This window comes from Triticum aestivum, chromosome 2B (genome assembly GCF_018294505.1).
Source record: "Triticum aestivum cultivar Chinese Spring chromosome 2B, IWGSC CS RefSeq v2.1, whole genome shotgun sequence".
Lineage (NCBI taxonomy): Eukaryota > Viridiplantae > Streptophyta > Magnoliopsida > Poales > Poaceae > Triticum > Triticum aestivum.
In genome coordinates this window covers 803,244,852-803,261,218 of record NC_057798.1, presented here as the reverse complement: position 1 = coordinate 803,261,218, position 16,367 = coordinate 803,244,852, and the positions used below count along the sequence as shown (strand labels likewise).

The 16,367-nt window shown below is 50.0% G+C and overlaps 2 protein-coding genes across 3 annotated transcripts; one reads left to right on the top strand and one right to left on the bottom strand.

Annotated features, from left to right (window-relative positions):
- Nucleotides 1-5,127: 5,127 nt before the first annotated feature.
- On the bottom strand, nt 5,128-9,771 carry LOC123047547 (protein FAR1-RELATED SEQUENCE 5). Of its 2 annotated transcripts, XM_044471132.1 has the most exons (8): nt 9,582-9,771; nt 9,143-9,499; nt 7,974-8,238; nt 7,157-7,853; nt 6,552-7,009; nt 6,173-6,460; nt 5,874-6,043; nt 5,128-5,781 (listed from the first exon to the last, which is right to left on the bottom strand). In XM_044471132.1, exons 1-8 carry the CDS (start codon nt 9,620-9,622, stop codon nt 5,322-5,324), a joined length of 2,736 nt encoding a protein of 911 aa, XP_044327067.1. In that variant the 5' UTR covers nt 9,623-9,771; the 3' UTR covers nt 5,128-5,321. The 2 variants fall into 2 exon arrangements, with proteins under 2 accessions (XP_044327067.1, XP_044327068.1); XM_044471133.1 differs by having other exon boundaries at nt 5,543-6,043.
- Nucleotides 9,772-14,248: 4,477 nt separating this feature from the next.
- LOC123042903 (peroxidase 12) lies at nt 14,249-15,709 on the top strand. The gene is made up of 2 exons (XM_044465263.1): nt 14,249-14,704; nt 14,860-15,709. The coding sequence occupies exons 1-2, from the start codon at nt 14,300-14,302 to the stop codon at nt 15,478-15,480; spliced, it is 1,026 nt and encodes a 341-aa protein (XP_044321198.1). The 5' UTR covers nt 14,249-14,299; the 3' UTR covers nt 15,481-15,709.
- The last annotated feature ends 658 nt before the right edge of the window (nt 15,710-16,367 follow it).

Here is a 16,367-nt window from a genome sequence, read left to right as displayed (position 1 = left end):
CTGTCACCCATACCAAGTCCAACTACGTCCCTAACCGCGCTAGACGTCAACGGCCGCGAACTGCCATCGCCCATTCGGACTGATTTCTTGACCGGATCTATCCTAGTCGCGTTGCAGAAACTATACCGACGGTCTACGTTCGGAAGGTCTGGGAGCGACAGCATGGCGCCAAAGTCCCTTTCAACGAACAACTTTTTTTGTGATTCCGTGAGACCAGCCACGACTTCATTGACTATCCTAGTTGTTAAGTAGCTCCTAACCCGGATCTTGCCACAGTTTGCGTCGGAGTCGTTGCTTGCATCCTCATCAGCCCCCGGCGGCTGCACCAGCGATGCAGTGTGCGCGCTTGGCACAGCCGTGGAGCTGCTGCCGGTAGTAGCGCCGTTCGAGCGCGCCCCAAGGCGCGACATGCCAACCGGGACGAACTGCAGGATGGGACAAGCGGGCACCGGCCGTCAGAACGGAGGGGAAAGCTAGCAAGCCAGCTCAATACACAGAGGGTGATGAGATGAAGACGGTACCTTGCGCTCTTGGCTAGCTACTTGCTTGACGGAGTACTGCTCGGCGGTCGGACGATCTGAACACTTGGAGCAGGCTAGGCGAGGGGGGAGGCGAGCTTCACAGAACCGAAGGAATGCTCTTGTGGACGGGGTTGAAGCTCAGAGGCAGAGTTTAATCGGTCATCATGGCACGCACGCATCGGAGCAGATGAGATGCTGAAATTTGTCATCATGGCACGCACGCATCGGTCTGTACAGGCTCACCCGTGCGAGAGAGTTTTCGATCGGTGTGCACACACACACGTACGTGCGGAGTGATTAGCTTGCTTCAATCCATAAGCAGATTCAAAATGATTTCAAACCGGAGGAAAATCTGTAGAGGGAAACGGCATTCTCTGAGCAGGCGAAACCCTACCAACCCCCCCCCCCCCTCCACGCCGGCACCCGCGAGGCGGGTGTGGATGGCTCCCATAATCCCCTTGCTACTAGCCTCTCGTCCTCCTCCCTCATCATATGCCACCGACGGGGGGCGCTGCCTGGCGAAGCCCGGTCGGTGCTGGCCATGGCGGGTGATTGATCCTCCTCCACGGCGTTGGGGGGGACGGAACCGTCTGCCAGGCGGCGCGGGCCCGGCGCGGCGTGTATCCCGGTTGGGCCTGGTACGTCCGTATTAGTTGCGCCCGGTCAGCCATCGTCGTAGACGGTGGAGGCGGTGATTGGGTGGGTTGGTCGTCGGGTATTCTCCCGCTAGCCGAATGTGCTGCTTCCGTAGCCCCCGACACCTAACCTTCACAGTGCAGACCATGCTTCGAGGTGCCGTGGTGAGACAGCGCACGGAGCTTTGCAACTTGGTTAGCGTACGGCGGTGGTCAGTTTGGTGGTGAGCTCTGGTCTGCCTGGTGTAGTAGGTGAATCATCGGGGCGTGGGGAGGGGGGGAGGGGGGAGGGGGCTTGTGGTGGGTGTGCTGAAATCCCCGATGGTTTGGCCGAACACGCGCGGTTCCTCGTGATGGTGCCGCGCACCTTCTCGGGGGGCATCCCGGCTACACTTCATCCTCACCGCGTCCATGGAGGGGGGACGCCTCCCAGCAGCGTCGTTGTCGTCGCGCACCGACACTTGGGGAGGATTTTACTGCTACAGGTGCTTCGGAGACTCGGAGTTTTTTGCAGGCAATTGCTGTTGAGGCAGTGGCTACGAGGCTTCTTCGTTTATTATCGATCCGCCGCCTGTCGTCATTTGTTTTATATTGCATTTTCTCTTTTCTTTTTCTTATTCGGGCGTGTTTTGTGCTGTTTCCGTCCGAGCACTTATCTTTTAATTGTCTCGGTTGGTTGCTTTGTATACAAATCGGGGAAACAATTTTTCTGTAAGCAGTTGCTAATTTTTTCATACGATTTATTCTAGAAAAGGAGTTCGGTACATTTTACGGATAAAACACGCTCACAACCCGACATCTCACAGCTCACACACATAAGCAAACTTGCTTGCTAAGACGGTATTTCACTAAACAGGAGCATTCAACCCAACGTTGCACGCTTCATCACCGTCCCGGCCGTTTTCAGCGTCGGTGTTGTCGTCGTACACGCCAGAGGAGGCATCTCCCACATGCGAGCACGGCGCACGCACTCCGCCGCCAACGTTGACGAGGGGGTCGTGGTCTCCGACCTGGTCGTACACCACTATGGTTGCCGCGCCATGCGCCCGTGCACATAATGGAATCATTAATTAATACTCCCTCCGTAAACTAATATAAAAGCGTTTAGAATACTAAAATAGTGATCTAAACGCTCTTATATTAGTTTACAGAGGGAGTAGTTAGTAGGGAGACAGAAGAACGCAACTAATAATGAAAGTTTACATGCAAATGAAAAAACGCTCGCGTAAATGTGCCATAGAAGAACACGATGAAAAAGTTTTACATCCAGTGACAACGTGAATCACCTTGATGGTCGCCGCGCTAAACATAGCAGGGATTACCCTGCGTTGGCGCTTCAGCAGTCCGCGGGCTTTCAGAACTGACGCCCTCCTCTGGAAACGGACGTGCGGGCGAAGCAGGCAGCCCAAACCAACTAAAGAGGACAATGCTCCAGGGGGCGCCATGGAGGCCTGGGATATCTACGCTTGCTAAAGGAACGGAAAAGGAGAACAAAGGAGAGGAAGAGGTCCACCAGCGCCCAACAGCGCAACCAGGCAAACCTCCCCAGCCCCACAACAATTCAAACTTTCAAAAACGCCAAGCCAATCCAAACCCATCGCACGGAGTACGGCTCTGCACAGGCTTTGAAACATCAATTCTGAAAACGGCCCCATCAAACACGTACAGCTGCCATCACCGCTTGTCCAAAAGTAGGCATTTCCACCATAAAATCCCGATGACAAAAAAGCTTCCAAATCTATAAACGGACAAAATCACTGTTTTGACCCTTTGTGCTAACAAATTTCCGAATTGACCTCGGTTGCAAAAAAATTCCTAATCTGACCTTTTTTGGTGACGCCAACATCCCTGGCGTCTGGGTTGCATTGGAGACGCCAGGGACCCTGGCGTCTGGTCCCTGGCCCGTACGACCCACAACCATGTTGACCAGCTGACGTGGCAAAGGGGCGGCGTCTGGTCCTGGTAAGGGTCCAGACGCCAGGGTCCTTGGCGTCTGGCCCTGGTAAGGGACAGTAATACATGTTTGTGTAGTTACTGCATGCAGGGAACAGTTGGCGGTTGAAGAATCATCCCGTGCTGTGCAGTCCTGGCGTCTATTGATTGATATAGCAGGTCAGGTCCATCTTGGGGCGCATTCTTGCACTCCGATAATTGAGAGGGTGCGAGCTCAGCTCAGCTCAACGTGTTAATGCACAAGTCTTCTCTGTCAGAGCAATGGGTCCTAGATAGAGTGATACTGTAGTGATAACCTAGCAGTAAAATCATTGGTGAGCTCTTAGACCAAGGTGCCTAAAATAATCGGGGCAATTGTCACATCCTCCTCTCAACGGACGCATGCATATTCTAGTACTTGGGAGCGCAGAGATTGGTTTGACAGCCATAGGTAAAGGGCCTTGCAATAGTACTCCTAGTACCACTGGTAAGATAAAGATCATTGCTGAAATTCCAACATATTACTATTTACCTTCGTCTTGGTTTATTAGTATTTTTGTATTATGTGTCAAATTTTAATCTTAAATTTAACTAACAAAATATTAATGCATGCACAAAAATTTAATTGAAAACAATGTTCAACTATAATGCAACGATATAATTTTTTATGACATACATTAATATTTTGTTAGTTAAATATCTAGTAAAATATTGACACAAAATACAGAGAAGACTTATAACCCAGGATGGAGGGGGGTCAGTTCTTTTGGGAGAATCGCCCCCCTCCCCAGCTTCTCACAGAAGCGTCACTCCATATATATTTTTTACAATTTTATCTAGCACTGGACAAACGAAAGTGATACTTGTTGGTCTATCGTTGAACCATGGATATATTTTTAGACGGGGAATATATTAAAATCAAGCATATATCAATTACATGCAGTCTCTGCATCAACAAGATGTCCAAAACATCTAGGATGCACCGCAAAAAGAAAAAAGATAGAAAAAGGAAAATAAGACAGCATCCGAACTATAAAGAAGGTTTTCCAAAAACAACGTCTTCAGGAAAAAAAATGCACACACGTTGTCATTGCCGGATCAAACGTCATAGGTTTTCATCCCTGGAAAAAGACCACGTTCCCAAAAGCAAAGCCTTCAACAAGGTCATCGTTATGCATAACCATGGATACACTAATATAATTACCTCATGAGTAAGGGCTCTCTACTTGCAGTAGGAGCACTACTAGTATTATTACTAATTAAGTGAAGCAAGATGAAGTGAGCATTGCTATTCCGACTTCAATTTGAGGCAAGAATGTTCGTCCCTTGAGGAAGAAGGGATGCTGATTCCACGCCCAACTCTCGCAGCCATTGACCCATTATTTCTACACGCCAAGTCATTAACCCGTCCTCCTATAGATACAGATAGGAGTATTCCCGATTCTCGAATCTAGGCCACTCCAACTCCAAAGATCATAGTGCACAGCGTAGCTTTGTCCATCAAGCATCGCCGGGGCCATTCAGAAAAAGAACAAAAGAAAAAGAAAAGCGCGGATCCAGTGCCAATCGATAGCCATGTATACGCTTTTAAGCGAAGCAGATGATCTTATCCTCGTAGATGATCCATGTATACGCTTTACAAGGGCCAGAGCCAAGGACCCTGGCGTCTGGACCCTTACCAAGGCCAGACGCCAAGTACCCTGGCGTCTGGACCCTTTGCCACGTCAGCCGGTCAACGTGGTCGCGGGTCGTGCGGGCCAGGGACCAGACGCCAGGGTCCCTGGCGTCTCCAATGCAACCCAGACGCCAGAGATGTTGGCGTCACCAAAAAAGGTCAGATTAGGAATTTTTTTGCAACCGAGGTCAATTTGGGAATTTGTTAGCACAAAAGGTCAAAACAGTGATTTTGTCCTCTATAAACAGAGGCGACCACACAACGAGCCAGGAACGTCAACTGGCTTTTTAAACTCACCCACCGCACAGCAAGCACAAATCTTGCCTACGTAGCTGGACTGGAAATCAATTTGAAAATGAACAAGTGTGCAGCCGGCCCAAAGGAAACTAAACCAGAACGGCTGAAAATAGTATCTCAAAAAGCAGCAAGCAAAGTACAGTAGCCCACAGTCAGGCTCCAGGTTTATTAGAATTACAACTCACAAGTCCAAATAAATATACTAACTTACATCTGGACTGATTCAACAACTTCTACGCATCAGAAAAATGAAACTGAACATCACTCGACTGGTCCGTCGCGAGGCCTCTTCACAAACGGCAACACCGGGTTGAAACAGCTTGTTTTCTTGTGCCCGACCACACCACAATTGCCACATGTAGGGATTTTGCGAGGTTTCTTCGGAAGGTCACCCCTACGGGGGCACGTTGTGCTCTTGTGCCCCTTCTCCCTACAAATTGTGCAAAATCTTGATCTCGCGTCTTTTACCTCATATCCAGGCTTGTCCCTCGCCGTTGTCGGCCTACCCTTATGTTTCTTCCTATCGGGCACCAATAATGTGGATAATGGGCCCGTCGATGATGCAGCTCCCACAGACACAGAGCCAAGGCCACATTCAGTGGAGATGATCATCTCAGAACACACATCTTCTTGTTGCGAGCCGTTTGCCATAGTGGCATGGTTGGATTGGCTGAATCCCCAACTTGAGTTTGGTCGACCAAACTTTTGCCATCTTTGATCGCTGCCAAAACAGTCAGTTCAGCCTTGCCTGCATTTAAAATGTCCATTGCTCTATTGAATGCATCTACATTGCTATCACCAAGCTACACGAACTCTAGCGCTGTCAGGTGTAGTGCCGTATGCCGGTAGGATGACAGCCGCGGTGGCCCTTGATCTTTCTGGTAATGGATGAGGTGCAGCGGCAAGTTGTCGCGGGCATCTACTGTCCACCTCTTCATTACATGGAAACTCGGTATCTTCCGCACTCCCAAATGAATAAGAACCTGGATGCAAGGGCAAGGGAGGATGGTTGAAGAACGTCCAGACATGAAGATGTAAAGATGGCTAAATGAAGGTCACACATAATGTTCGCATAGAAGGCAATCGCATATAGTGGTAGGGTTAGGATTGACCTTGATAGCATGGCAACAAAGCATCCCCATGTGCTCAAACAAGCCGCATTCGCACGAGTAACGAGCGCCGCCATCATGGACATCGACTGCATGCATCTCGCGGCACCACTTTTCTCGCTTCTCAGCTTCCACATGCCGCATGTTGTACTTTCTGCCCCTTTGGACTTCCTCGACATCATATCTTCCCACGCGGTACAAAGCCTGACCAAACATCTCGAACATAGTCCGGGTGTACACCTGGCTCGCATGCTCCTCCAGAGGGAAATTGTATCGGAGAACCACACCGCCCTGCCAGGAGTCAGACTAAAGCATGTTAGCAAGATGGCAAAATCGGAGCACGGGTTTTATATTGTTTCAACTGTCATTCGCCTGCACGTACCAGCCTGGTCCTCTTCTCTTGGAACCCTTCTTCAGCTTCCTGGTCAAACTGCAGCTTACTGTATTGTTTCACAAAAAGGTTCATTGGGCAAGCGGGGGGGATGTAGCCCTTCAACAAATGGTTTGCACTTTCGCTCCGTTGCGTACTAGTTTGCTTCGCACAGAACTTGCCACTAAAATAGGGTTTTGCCCACTTGTGCCTAACCTCGAATATTTGGATCAGAAAAGTGTTGTTGTGCAGCTTGTATCTGTCAAGCAGGTCAGCCCAAGCTGCTTCGAACTCGTCAATGGTCAGCATTTCATTAACCACCTTGTGCAAAGCGGCCCTAAAGTCACTCCGTTTTGTGTAATGCGGACCGAGGTGCTCCATCGCCTTCCGAAGCACATGCCACTTACACCAGCGGTGTGTTGTATCTGGCATCCTTTGTTGTATAGCAACCTCCATAGCACGGGCCTGATCTGCAGACAGAGAAACCTGGATCAGACATGGATTTGTTAGCAAAACACAAAAACTAACCGACACACACACTAGCGTGTAACCGGTTTTTTTAATATCAAATGCAAATAGGAGGGGCAGTCGGGTGAATGCTCCTGGAGTAAACCAACCTGTTAGTATTGTTTTTGGAGGTTTGTCACCCATTAGCCTAATGAACTCGGTGAATACCCAATTAAAACTCTCGATTGTTTCCTCCCTCATCATGACCCCCCCCCCCCCCATGATGATACTCTGGAAGTGGTTGTTCACCCCCACGAACAATCCGAAAGGCATGTCATATAGGTTTGTCTTGTAAGTTGTGTCAAATGTTATGACATCCCCGAAATTGTGGTATTGCATCTTGCTTCTCCCATTAGTCCACAACAGTGTTTTTATCTTGCTTTCTTTATCAACCTCAACCACATACGAAAACTCTAGGTCATTAGATCCCAGCTCGGAGAATGCATCCATAGTCTTGCGCACATCATCGTCCGCCTGCTCCCTACTCAACTTCCCACAGAAAGTTCGAAGGCACCTCTTCGTGAACGGTACATTCTCCATCCGGCCAAACAGACTGCCAATGATGCTGTACACCTTCCCCAGATTAACATTGTTCTGCCGCAACTGCTTTACAAGGTCCCTCGTGTATGTGTCAATGCGCTGGTGTGATGGCCAGTGTAGCTTCTCTGCACAAGTCCGAAGCAGCTCATGGTTGTGGGAAGCACGAATCTCCAATACATACCATCCACCATCATCTGTCCGGTGCAGACGCAGCATGGTGGCACAGTTGCTTCTCATCGACGAGCTGTTCTCCCTCTCTGGCTTGCCCTGCGAATGATTACAACAGCAAATCCGCAGAAAAAATATGTTAGTTTTCTTCCGCACAGAACAAATCACAAAACACACGAAGAAGCACAACAAAATACCCAAACAAGTAAAGTAGCTTACAGCACAGCCGCACACGATCTCCTGCATACATTTGGTCCCATTAACATTCTGCCTGCTCTTGCCGTAGAGAATCCCAAAGCCAACTTCCCACGAATATAAATTGTAGAATTCATACGCCTCTGGCAGAGAATCGAATATTGTGCCAAGCACCGGGTTCACTACCACCTCAGTCCTCCTGTCAGTGAATCCTCGTATGGCAGATTCAAGTGCTGGCACACGATCAACCACTACCGCCCGCTCGGCTGGTCCTTGCGGGCCTCTTGGCCTGCCAACATAATCAGAAAGGAAACAAAGATGAACAGAAAGCATGACTGTAATGGGGAAAACCCGCTAAGTTTGCACAGGACCTAACTCGTGCAAGAGAACTAGCTTAATACTCCAAATTCGCAGGCTCGTGGTGATGGGGAGTCACCTGTGTGAATTTTGCATAGGGCTGTTAGCCGCCCTCTGTTCCCGTCGGGGTTTAACGCTTCTTTTAAAGAATCAACTACAGCACGACCGGCCATTTTCACGGTGCCGAGATGTGGAAAAACAAAACCAAGCAAGCCTAATGCGCCACATCGACAACGTAGCACTACTAGACTGAATTCAGATTTCATAGAAAAGAATCGCAAGTCAGGGAATCATCATAGAGAAGCTTCGGATACGCCCGCACGCTATCACGACCACTGCAGCACCGATCGTCTAGCGCCCGTGGCCTCCTAACTAACCAACTACAACCCAAATTCAGAAGAAACAAAATGTAAAACAAAGGCACACCTGGGAAAAGAGGTATTTTTCCTATTTGCGCGCATGTTCATTCCACAAACACCCATGGAAACAGTTAGGATTGCAAAAGGAACTTCACTATCGAAAGACCAGTAGCTTAATTCGGAACCTTGTTGTGTACTAGATTTCTACCACTGTCTATGACTAGAAAAAACGGTTTATCCATCGTCTGATCAATTTGCTGAGGACGGTTTTCAAAAAAATCTCTTTAATATGGCCGGATCGAAGCTGATGAAAAATCCACCAACGTCTATCCAGACTCTACTCTGTCGTCATAGCAAGTTTTACAGATGTTGCAACAAATAAACCCGGCCAGCTTACTAATCCCTAACTGCACATACGACTGGAACATCAATAACAACGTATCTTTTTGACACCAGTGAAAGAAATCAGTGAGATACCTGCGCTTCCAGCCAACGCGGATGGTGGTGTTTACGGAAGCTTTGTCACTGTGTTGTACAGACTGAATCGAGCAGCGCGAGACGACGGGCGGAGGAGCGCCGTCGGCGCTTCCGGCCGCCACATCACCGCCGCCAGAGCTGAAGGTTGTGCAGGACCCCCCGGAGAACTCGATATCAGACAAAGCCCTCTCCGCCGCCTGCTGTGCCACCCCCTCCTCCGACGGGCGCATATCAGGAGAGACCGGCCGCACCACCGAATCCGGCGAGCCAACTCCCGACCCTGCCGCCGCGGCGCCGCCATAGGCCGAAACGGATGCCCCCAAGCGCGCCGCCGGATCATTGGCCGCCGACGTCGTTCTGCAGTACCGTCGAGCGGCGCGAGCTGTGTAAGTTACAGATTGGAAGGAAGAACAATATGTATGAGCAGAGTTTCACTCACCCGGATTCGAGTGCCGGCGCCGCCGCAGCTGAAATCACCATGAGCACAGCCTGACAAACCACGGGCACGCACCACTCCCTCCGGCTCGGCGTTGTTTTTGCCCCAAATCCGAAAAGGGGGTCGAGTGCTAGACGTAGGACGGACGAGAGAGCGGCCGTCCTGCGCCCAAGCCGGATACACGCCACCCCACCCGTGTCGTACAGAAATTCTGTCGGCAGATAGCTAGGGCCCGCTAGCCAAAATGTAATAATTAAGCCCTGCACGCTCTGACCGGACCGGCCCCTATCGACGTCAAAAAGGTACCGCGGCGAGCCCACCAGGCGAGACTTTGGAGTTGTATTTGCTTGTATCCAGCTATGTATTCCCGTTTTAATGAGTTGGATGCTTTCTCTTGCACACATCACCTCGCGCGCCGCAGCCGTCGATGCGCTGCGTGCATCTGGCGCTGCGTTCAGGACGCCCGCACTCAGCATGGATGAGCCTATAGAAGGGATTCCTTACATGCGCGGCTGCATCTCATTGACTTTTTTTTTTGCAGACGATCTCATCGATTTTTAGCCGAAATTAAGTATGTGGTTCGATGGGTTTTTTCTTCGGGTCGGTTCAATGGGTTGTTGAGTGACCCAAACATTAAGGACAGTATAACCGCACCTAAAGCGAGCCCTCTCAGCGCTTCATGTTTCTGGCCGTCAGATTCTGTGCCCAGATCATTCTCGATCGTCCGATGTGTCTGCCCTCGAGCGTGGGCTGCTCCTGGGCCGGATGTCCAGAGGGGCCGCTATTCTCGAAGCCGAATCGAAGCCTTCTCGTTAGTCCACCAAAATTAACGTACGATCCCAGACGAATGGCCACGATAGGCATTAGGTATTTCCTCCAGTTCTAGTTTCACCCCCCCTCCCACCCGTGTATTACGCATCTCCCGCGGCGGCGCCACACATGGCGATCTCCATCTTTTCCACCCGTCGGAGCTGCTGTTGTTTGAAGAGACACAACGGCGGCGCTGCTGCACGAGGGCCCCCGCGCGAGCCCACTTCGCTCTCCACCTTCCTCCCCGCGCCGTTGTCTCAGCATGCGCCTACACGAGATTGCCGTGCAGACCACCACAAGTCCTTGTCCTACCATCAACTGCCCCGCCGTGCGCATCCGGAAGAAGCCCTCGAATCCTCCGCAAGTACGCACCACCGCGTCGGCCCCAAGCCCGTTCAGTGCCGCCCGCGCACGGCCTGGATCCCGGCGCCTCCTGGGCCGACGGGTACGACAAAGATGGCACTAAAGGAACGGAAAGGAACGGAAAAGGAGAACAAAGGAGAGGAAGAGGTCCACCAGCGCCCAACAGCGCAACCAGGCAAACCTCCCCAGCCCCACAACAATTCAAACTTTCAAAAACGCCAAGCCAATCCAAACCCATCGCACGGAGTACGGCTCTGCACAGGCTTTGAAACATCAATTCTGAAAACGGCCCCATCAAACACGTACAGCTGCCATCACCGCTTGTCCAAAAGTAAGCATTTCCACCATAAAATCCCGATGACAAAAAAGCTTCCAAATCTATAAACGGACAAAATCACTGTTTTGACCCTTTGTGCTAACAAATTTCCGAATTGACCTCGGTTGCAAAAAAATTCCTAATCTGATCTTTTTTGGTGACGCCAACATCCCTGGCGTCTGGGTTGCACCGGAGATGCCAGGGACCCTGGCGTCTGGTCCCTAGCCCGTACGACCCACAACCATGTTGACCAGCTGACGTGGCAAAGGGGCCAGACGCCAGGGTCCCTGGCGTCTGGTCCTGGTAAGGGTCCAGACGCCAGGGACCTTGGCGTCTGGCCCTGGTAAGGGACAGTAATACATGTTTGTGTAGTTACTGCATGCAGGGAACAGTTGGCGGTTGAAGAATCATCCCGTGCTGTGCAGTCCTGGCGTCTATTGATTGATATAGCAGGTCAGGTCCATCTTGGGGCGCATTCTTGCACTCCGATAATTGAGAGGGTGCGAGCTCAGATCAGCTCAGCGTGTTAATGCACAAGTCTTCTATGTCAGAGCAATGGGTCCTAGATAGAGTGATACTGTAGTGATAACCTAGCAGTAAAATCATTGGTGAGCTCTTAGACCAAGGTGCCTAAAATAATCGGGGCAATTGTTACATCCTCCTCTCAACGGACGCATGCATATTCTAGTACTTGGGAGCGCAGAGATTGGTTTGACAGCCATAGGTAAAGGGCCTTGCAATAGTACTCCTAGTACCACTGGCAAGATAAAGATCATTGCTGAAATTCCAACATATTACTATTTACCTTCGTCTTGGTTTATTAGTATTTTTGTATTATGTGTCAAATTTTAATCTTAAATTTAACTAACAAAAAATTAATGCATGTACAAAAATTTAATTGAAAACAATGTTCAACTATAATGCAACGATATAATTTTTTATGACATACATTAATATTTTGTTAGTTAAATATCTAGTAAAATATTGACACAAAATATAGAGAAGACTTATAACCCAGGATGGAGGCGGGTCAGTTCTTTTGGGAGAATCGCCCCCCTCCCCAGCTTCTCACAGAAGCGTCACTCCATATATATTTTTTACAATTTTACCGTTGAACCATAGGGGGGGGGGGGGGTGTTCGGGATAATTCGATCACAGATCGCTAGGAAAACATGCCATACCTAACAGTGCGGCCCAATAACCAACGGTCAAAGAAAATGTATTACTCCCGATAAATATATTTTATGACTAAAAAAGTAGAAAGTGGACGTGCGAAGGTGAAAACCTGAACCGACTACCTTACCGATTTGGTTACTGATCTGTTTATTCAAACTGTCGGCAACTGCCCTCGGCGTTGGCATAGCTAGCCACGCATAAAGTTTGAAGTAGAGACGAAGAGTAAATATACAAGAGGAAGAGGACAAACGAGAGGATGTACTTACCTAAAAAAAATCCATCGTGACCGCAGCAGTTAGATTATTTATAAATAAACATAGAAAACAAAAGAATTGTCGTGCGCTACAACAATAGCAATGCACATCCTATTACCACCACAAAAGATATAGGTGGCCGGAGGAAACATCCGATCTCTGTCCACAGTGCATGGTTCGAGAAAAAGAAAGGATGTGTGAAAGCCCTGGCCCCCGCCTCCTCCCTCGCCCCGCCGCAGCCGCCCACCACGCAAGGGTGCTGCGGTGGCCAAGCTCGCCGCGGGAGGGACCCTGTTCGTGAAGAGGACCACCTCCCGGATGAAGACCGCGCCCGCGCCCCCGATCGCCGACCCTCCGCTCGTCGTGTACGAGGTGCTCGACGAATGCCCGAGGTGCTCGACGGAATATTCCGTTATAAGGGTTGGGTTTGATGGTTCTAGTATTTGCCCCTGTTTTTTAACCCTTAAAAGTGTCAAAAAGTGACACTTCTCAACCCTTAAAACTGCTTTAAGGATTTGAGGGTTTGAGGGTTCTACTAGTAATGCTCTTAGCGTGGGAACGCACACCCGGACTGATCCGATCCAGTGTAGGTCGTACCTAGCAGGGCGTACGTCGTTCTAAATGCTTACAGACCCCTTATGTATATCCAACTTGCATTGGATGTCACATCTTGATCCTAAATTATGTCATATCCAGCCATGCGCAAATGGAGTTAACATAATAACATGTCGTTGTGTAGTGAAGGGTTGTTGGGTGCAAGGCACACGGAAAGTTCCGGGAAATTTCTAAGCATTACTTAACAAGCAGCATCGAGCATTCTCACCGACCGTTCTCCCCTCACCTTGACTAGTCATTAGTCAATGCGACTAATTGGAAACTGCACATGTTTTCCACTTTGTACAGTCTCTGATCATATCGAACGAGTAATAATTAAGCGGATTTACTCTTTCGCACGCGCGTGTTGCAACGCCCGAACAGACAGCGCCCCTCTCCTTCCACTTCCTTTTTCTAATCGGCATGGTCATCATTAGCAGGCCACCATGTGACAAGCGTGAGGCGACATGCAAGGAAGGGTGCAGTCTCATGCAAGTATCTGGACCCACCACCTTCTCTTCGCTGGTGAATTTACACGGGCCCACCCCCTCTCCTAGAGGGTGCTTGGATACAAGGGACTATTTTTAGTCTGACTAAAAATAGTCTCTTTTAGAGGCTAAAGTTCCAAGCACCCCTGACTAAAGAGAGGCTAGGACTAGTCTTGAGGCTAAAATCTTTTAGTCATGGGAAACCTACTAAAATATGTATTAGCTCTCTCTCTCCTCATTTAATTTCTCTTCTTAGTTCTGGATTGGAGGGTTTGAAGGATAATAAATGCTCAATAACTAGATTTTAGTCTCTTTAGTACTTGGATCCAAGCATGGGTGAGACTAGCAAGTTTTAGTCCCACTACTTTTAGTCATGGGACTAAAACGTATCCAAGCATGCTCCTAATCTCTCGCCCCTCTGATTCCAATGGGGGGCTAATCCCTCTCTCTCTCTAAAAAGAAACCCCATTAAGCGTAAAAAAAGGAAACCCCAAGCGTAAAAAAAAGGAAACTTCATTAATTAATCAGGGAAACGCACCTGGTCAGAAACCGAGCGTTCCGACGCTCGCGCGCGCATTAGTCACGCATAATTAAGCTACGTACCTACCCAGCTTGGGGGTGGTTAGCCGTGTATAAGTAACAAGGGCTTAGTGTCCATAGCTTGAGCAAGCCACACGACCACCGTGCAGAAAGCTCAGCTACATCTACAGGGCGGCAGCCATGGCGTCCAGAGCAGCAGCGGCCGTCCTCGTCCTTGCAGCCTTGATCTGCGCCGCACACTCGTCGGCGGCGGCTGAGGGGCTTTCGCGGGGCTTCCACGCGGCGTCGTGCCCGGAGCTGGAGGACATCGCGCGAACGCTCGTGGCGGAGACCTTCCGGCGCGACGTCGGCGTCGCCCCGGCCCTCATCCGCATCCTCTTCCACGACTGCTTCCCGCAGGGCTGCGACGCCTCGGTGCTCCTCACCGGGAACAACACTGAGCTGAATGCGGTGCCCAACCAGACGCTCCGCCCCGTTGCTCTTGACCTCATCGAGCGCATCCGCGCCGCGGTCCACCGCGCCTGCGGCCCGACCGTCTCCTGCGCCGACATCACCGTCCTCGCTACCCGTGACGCCCTCGTGCAGGTACACCTACACTACACTTCGAACCAAAATGTTTTGTTTAGCTCAGTCGGACAATTATTCTTAGCGTCCACTCCCAGAGAGCTATTCTCTACTCTCGTATGGAAACAGCACAACCGATTAATTGACTAGCTTATGCGGGTACGTGGTGGATGCAGGCTGGCGGGCCCCACTTCGACGTCGCCTTCGGCCGCCGCGACGCGCTCGCCCCGGCGTCGCAGGATCTTGTGGACACCCTGCCCGCGCCCTCCTTCGACGTGCCGACGCTCATCTCCTCCTTTGGCAACCGGAGCCTCGACGTGGCGGACCTCGTCGCCCTCTCCGGCGCGCACACCTTCGGCATCGCCCACTGCCCCTCCTTCTCCGACCGCTTCACTCCGAACATCGACTTCAACCCGCTCATCGACCCGTTATTCGCCAGGAGGCTGCGGGCCAAGTGCGCCAAGGATGTGCCCCAGGGCACCGCCAACCAGACCCTCGACGTGCGCACGCCGGACGTGTTCGACAACAAGTACTACCTCGACCTCATCGTGAGGCAGGGCCTGTTCAAGTCAGACCAGAGCCTCATCGACCACCCCGACACGACGCTCTTGGCTGCACGGTTCGCGCTCATCCAGTCCTCCTTCTTTAGTCAGTTCGCCAAGTCCATGGTGAAAATGAGCAACATGGACTTGCTCACTGGCACCCAGGGCGAGATCCGGCAGAACTGCGCCGTCCCCAACAGGCGTGCCGAGGGCATCGAGACCGCCAACGACGAGGGGCACACCGCCACCATGTGAGAGATTGGTTAGTTGTCGATGCTAGCTCACGTGTGTGTGCGGTTCCATGTGTGTGTAGCCGTGGAGAGATGGTGTCCTTGTGCTAGTGGTTTTGTGCAGTTGTCGTACGTGTTGTAATAAAATGAGTGAGTGGTCAGCAGACCAAGAGTAGGAGTATATGCTTCCTACCGTAAGAGGTTCCATTTGGTTACCGGTGTACGATCACCATCAGTACATCACACTGCCTCCATTCTTCGTCTTGGAGCACATTTAGTTTTGTTAAGTTAAATGTTTGGCTTATAATTACTCTATCAGTATGCAATTCATGCGACATGAAATTGATGTCTTAGATTCATATTCAAGACTAATTGCATATAAATATAGTTGTTTATAATTTAGATCTTGTATTAACATAGCAATAACTTCCTTTTTGTGAAGAACATAGTAATTTTTTTCCTGCAAAAAAACCATAGTAATTGTTGGTCAATCATATACGTGGTGATCAAATGCAGCACAACCAGATAAGCTCCGAGAACTGCTGCCTTGTCCGTGCCAGTGATGATGGATGATGGTCAGCACAACATAAGCCTAGAGATGCTACCAAAACTTGCTATTTCAAGCATAAGCAACCGTGTAATACATATATGGTGAGAAAGCATAGTGCTGTGGATGAAAGGTAAAATTCCATCATCTTCCACTCAACTACTTAGCTACCAACCTAGAGAAAGAATCCATCGATTGATACACAACTATAGCGTTGTTTGTTGAGCAGTTTCGTGCTATAGCATTGCGTTAAGAGACTTTGGTCCTACACAGAAAGTAAAATTTTAGTGATGGCGCTATAGCATGTAGAGAGGTCCATCGCTAAGAGCCATAGCCGCTATTTAAAAACTATTTTAGTATGTATC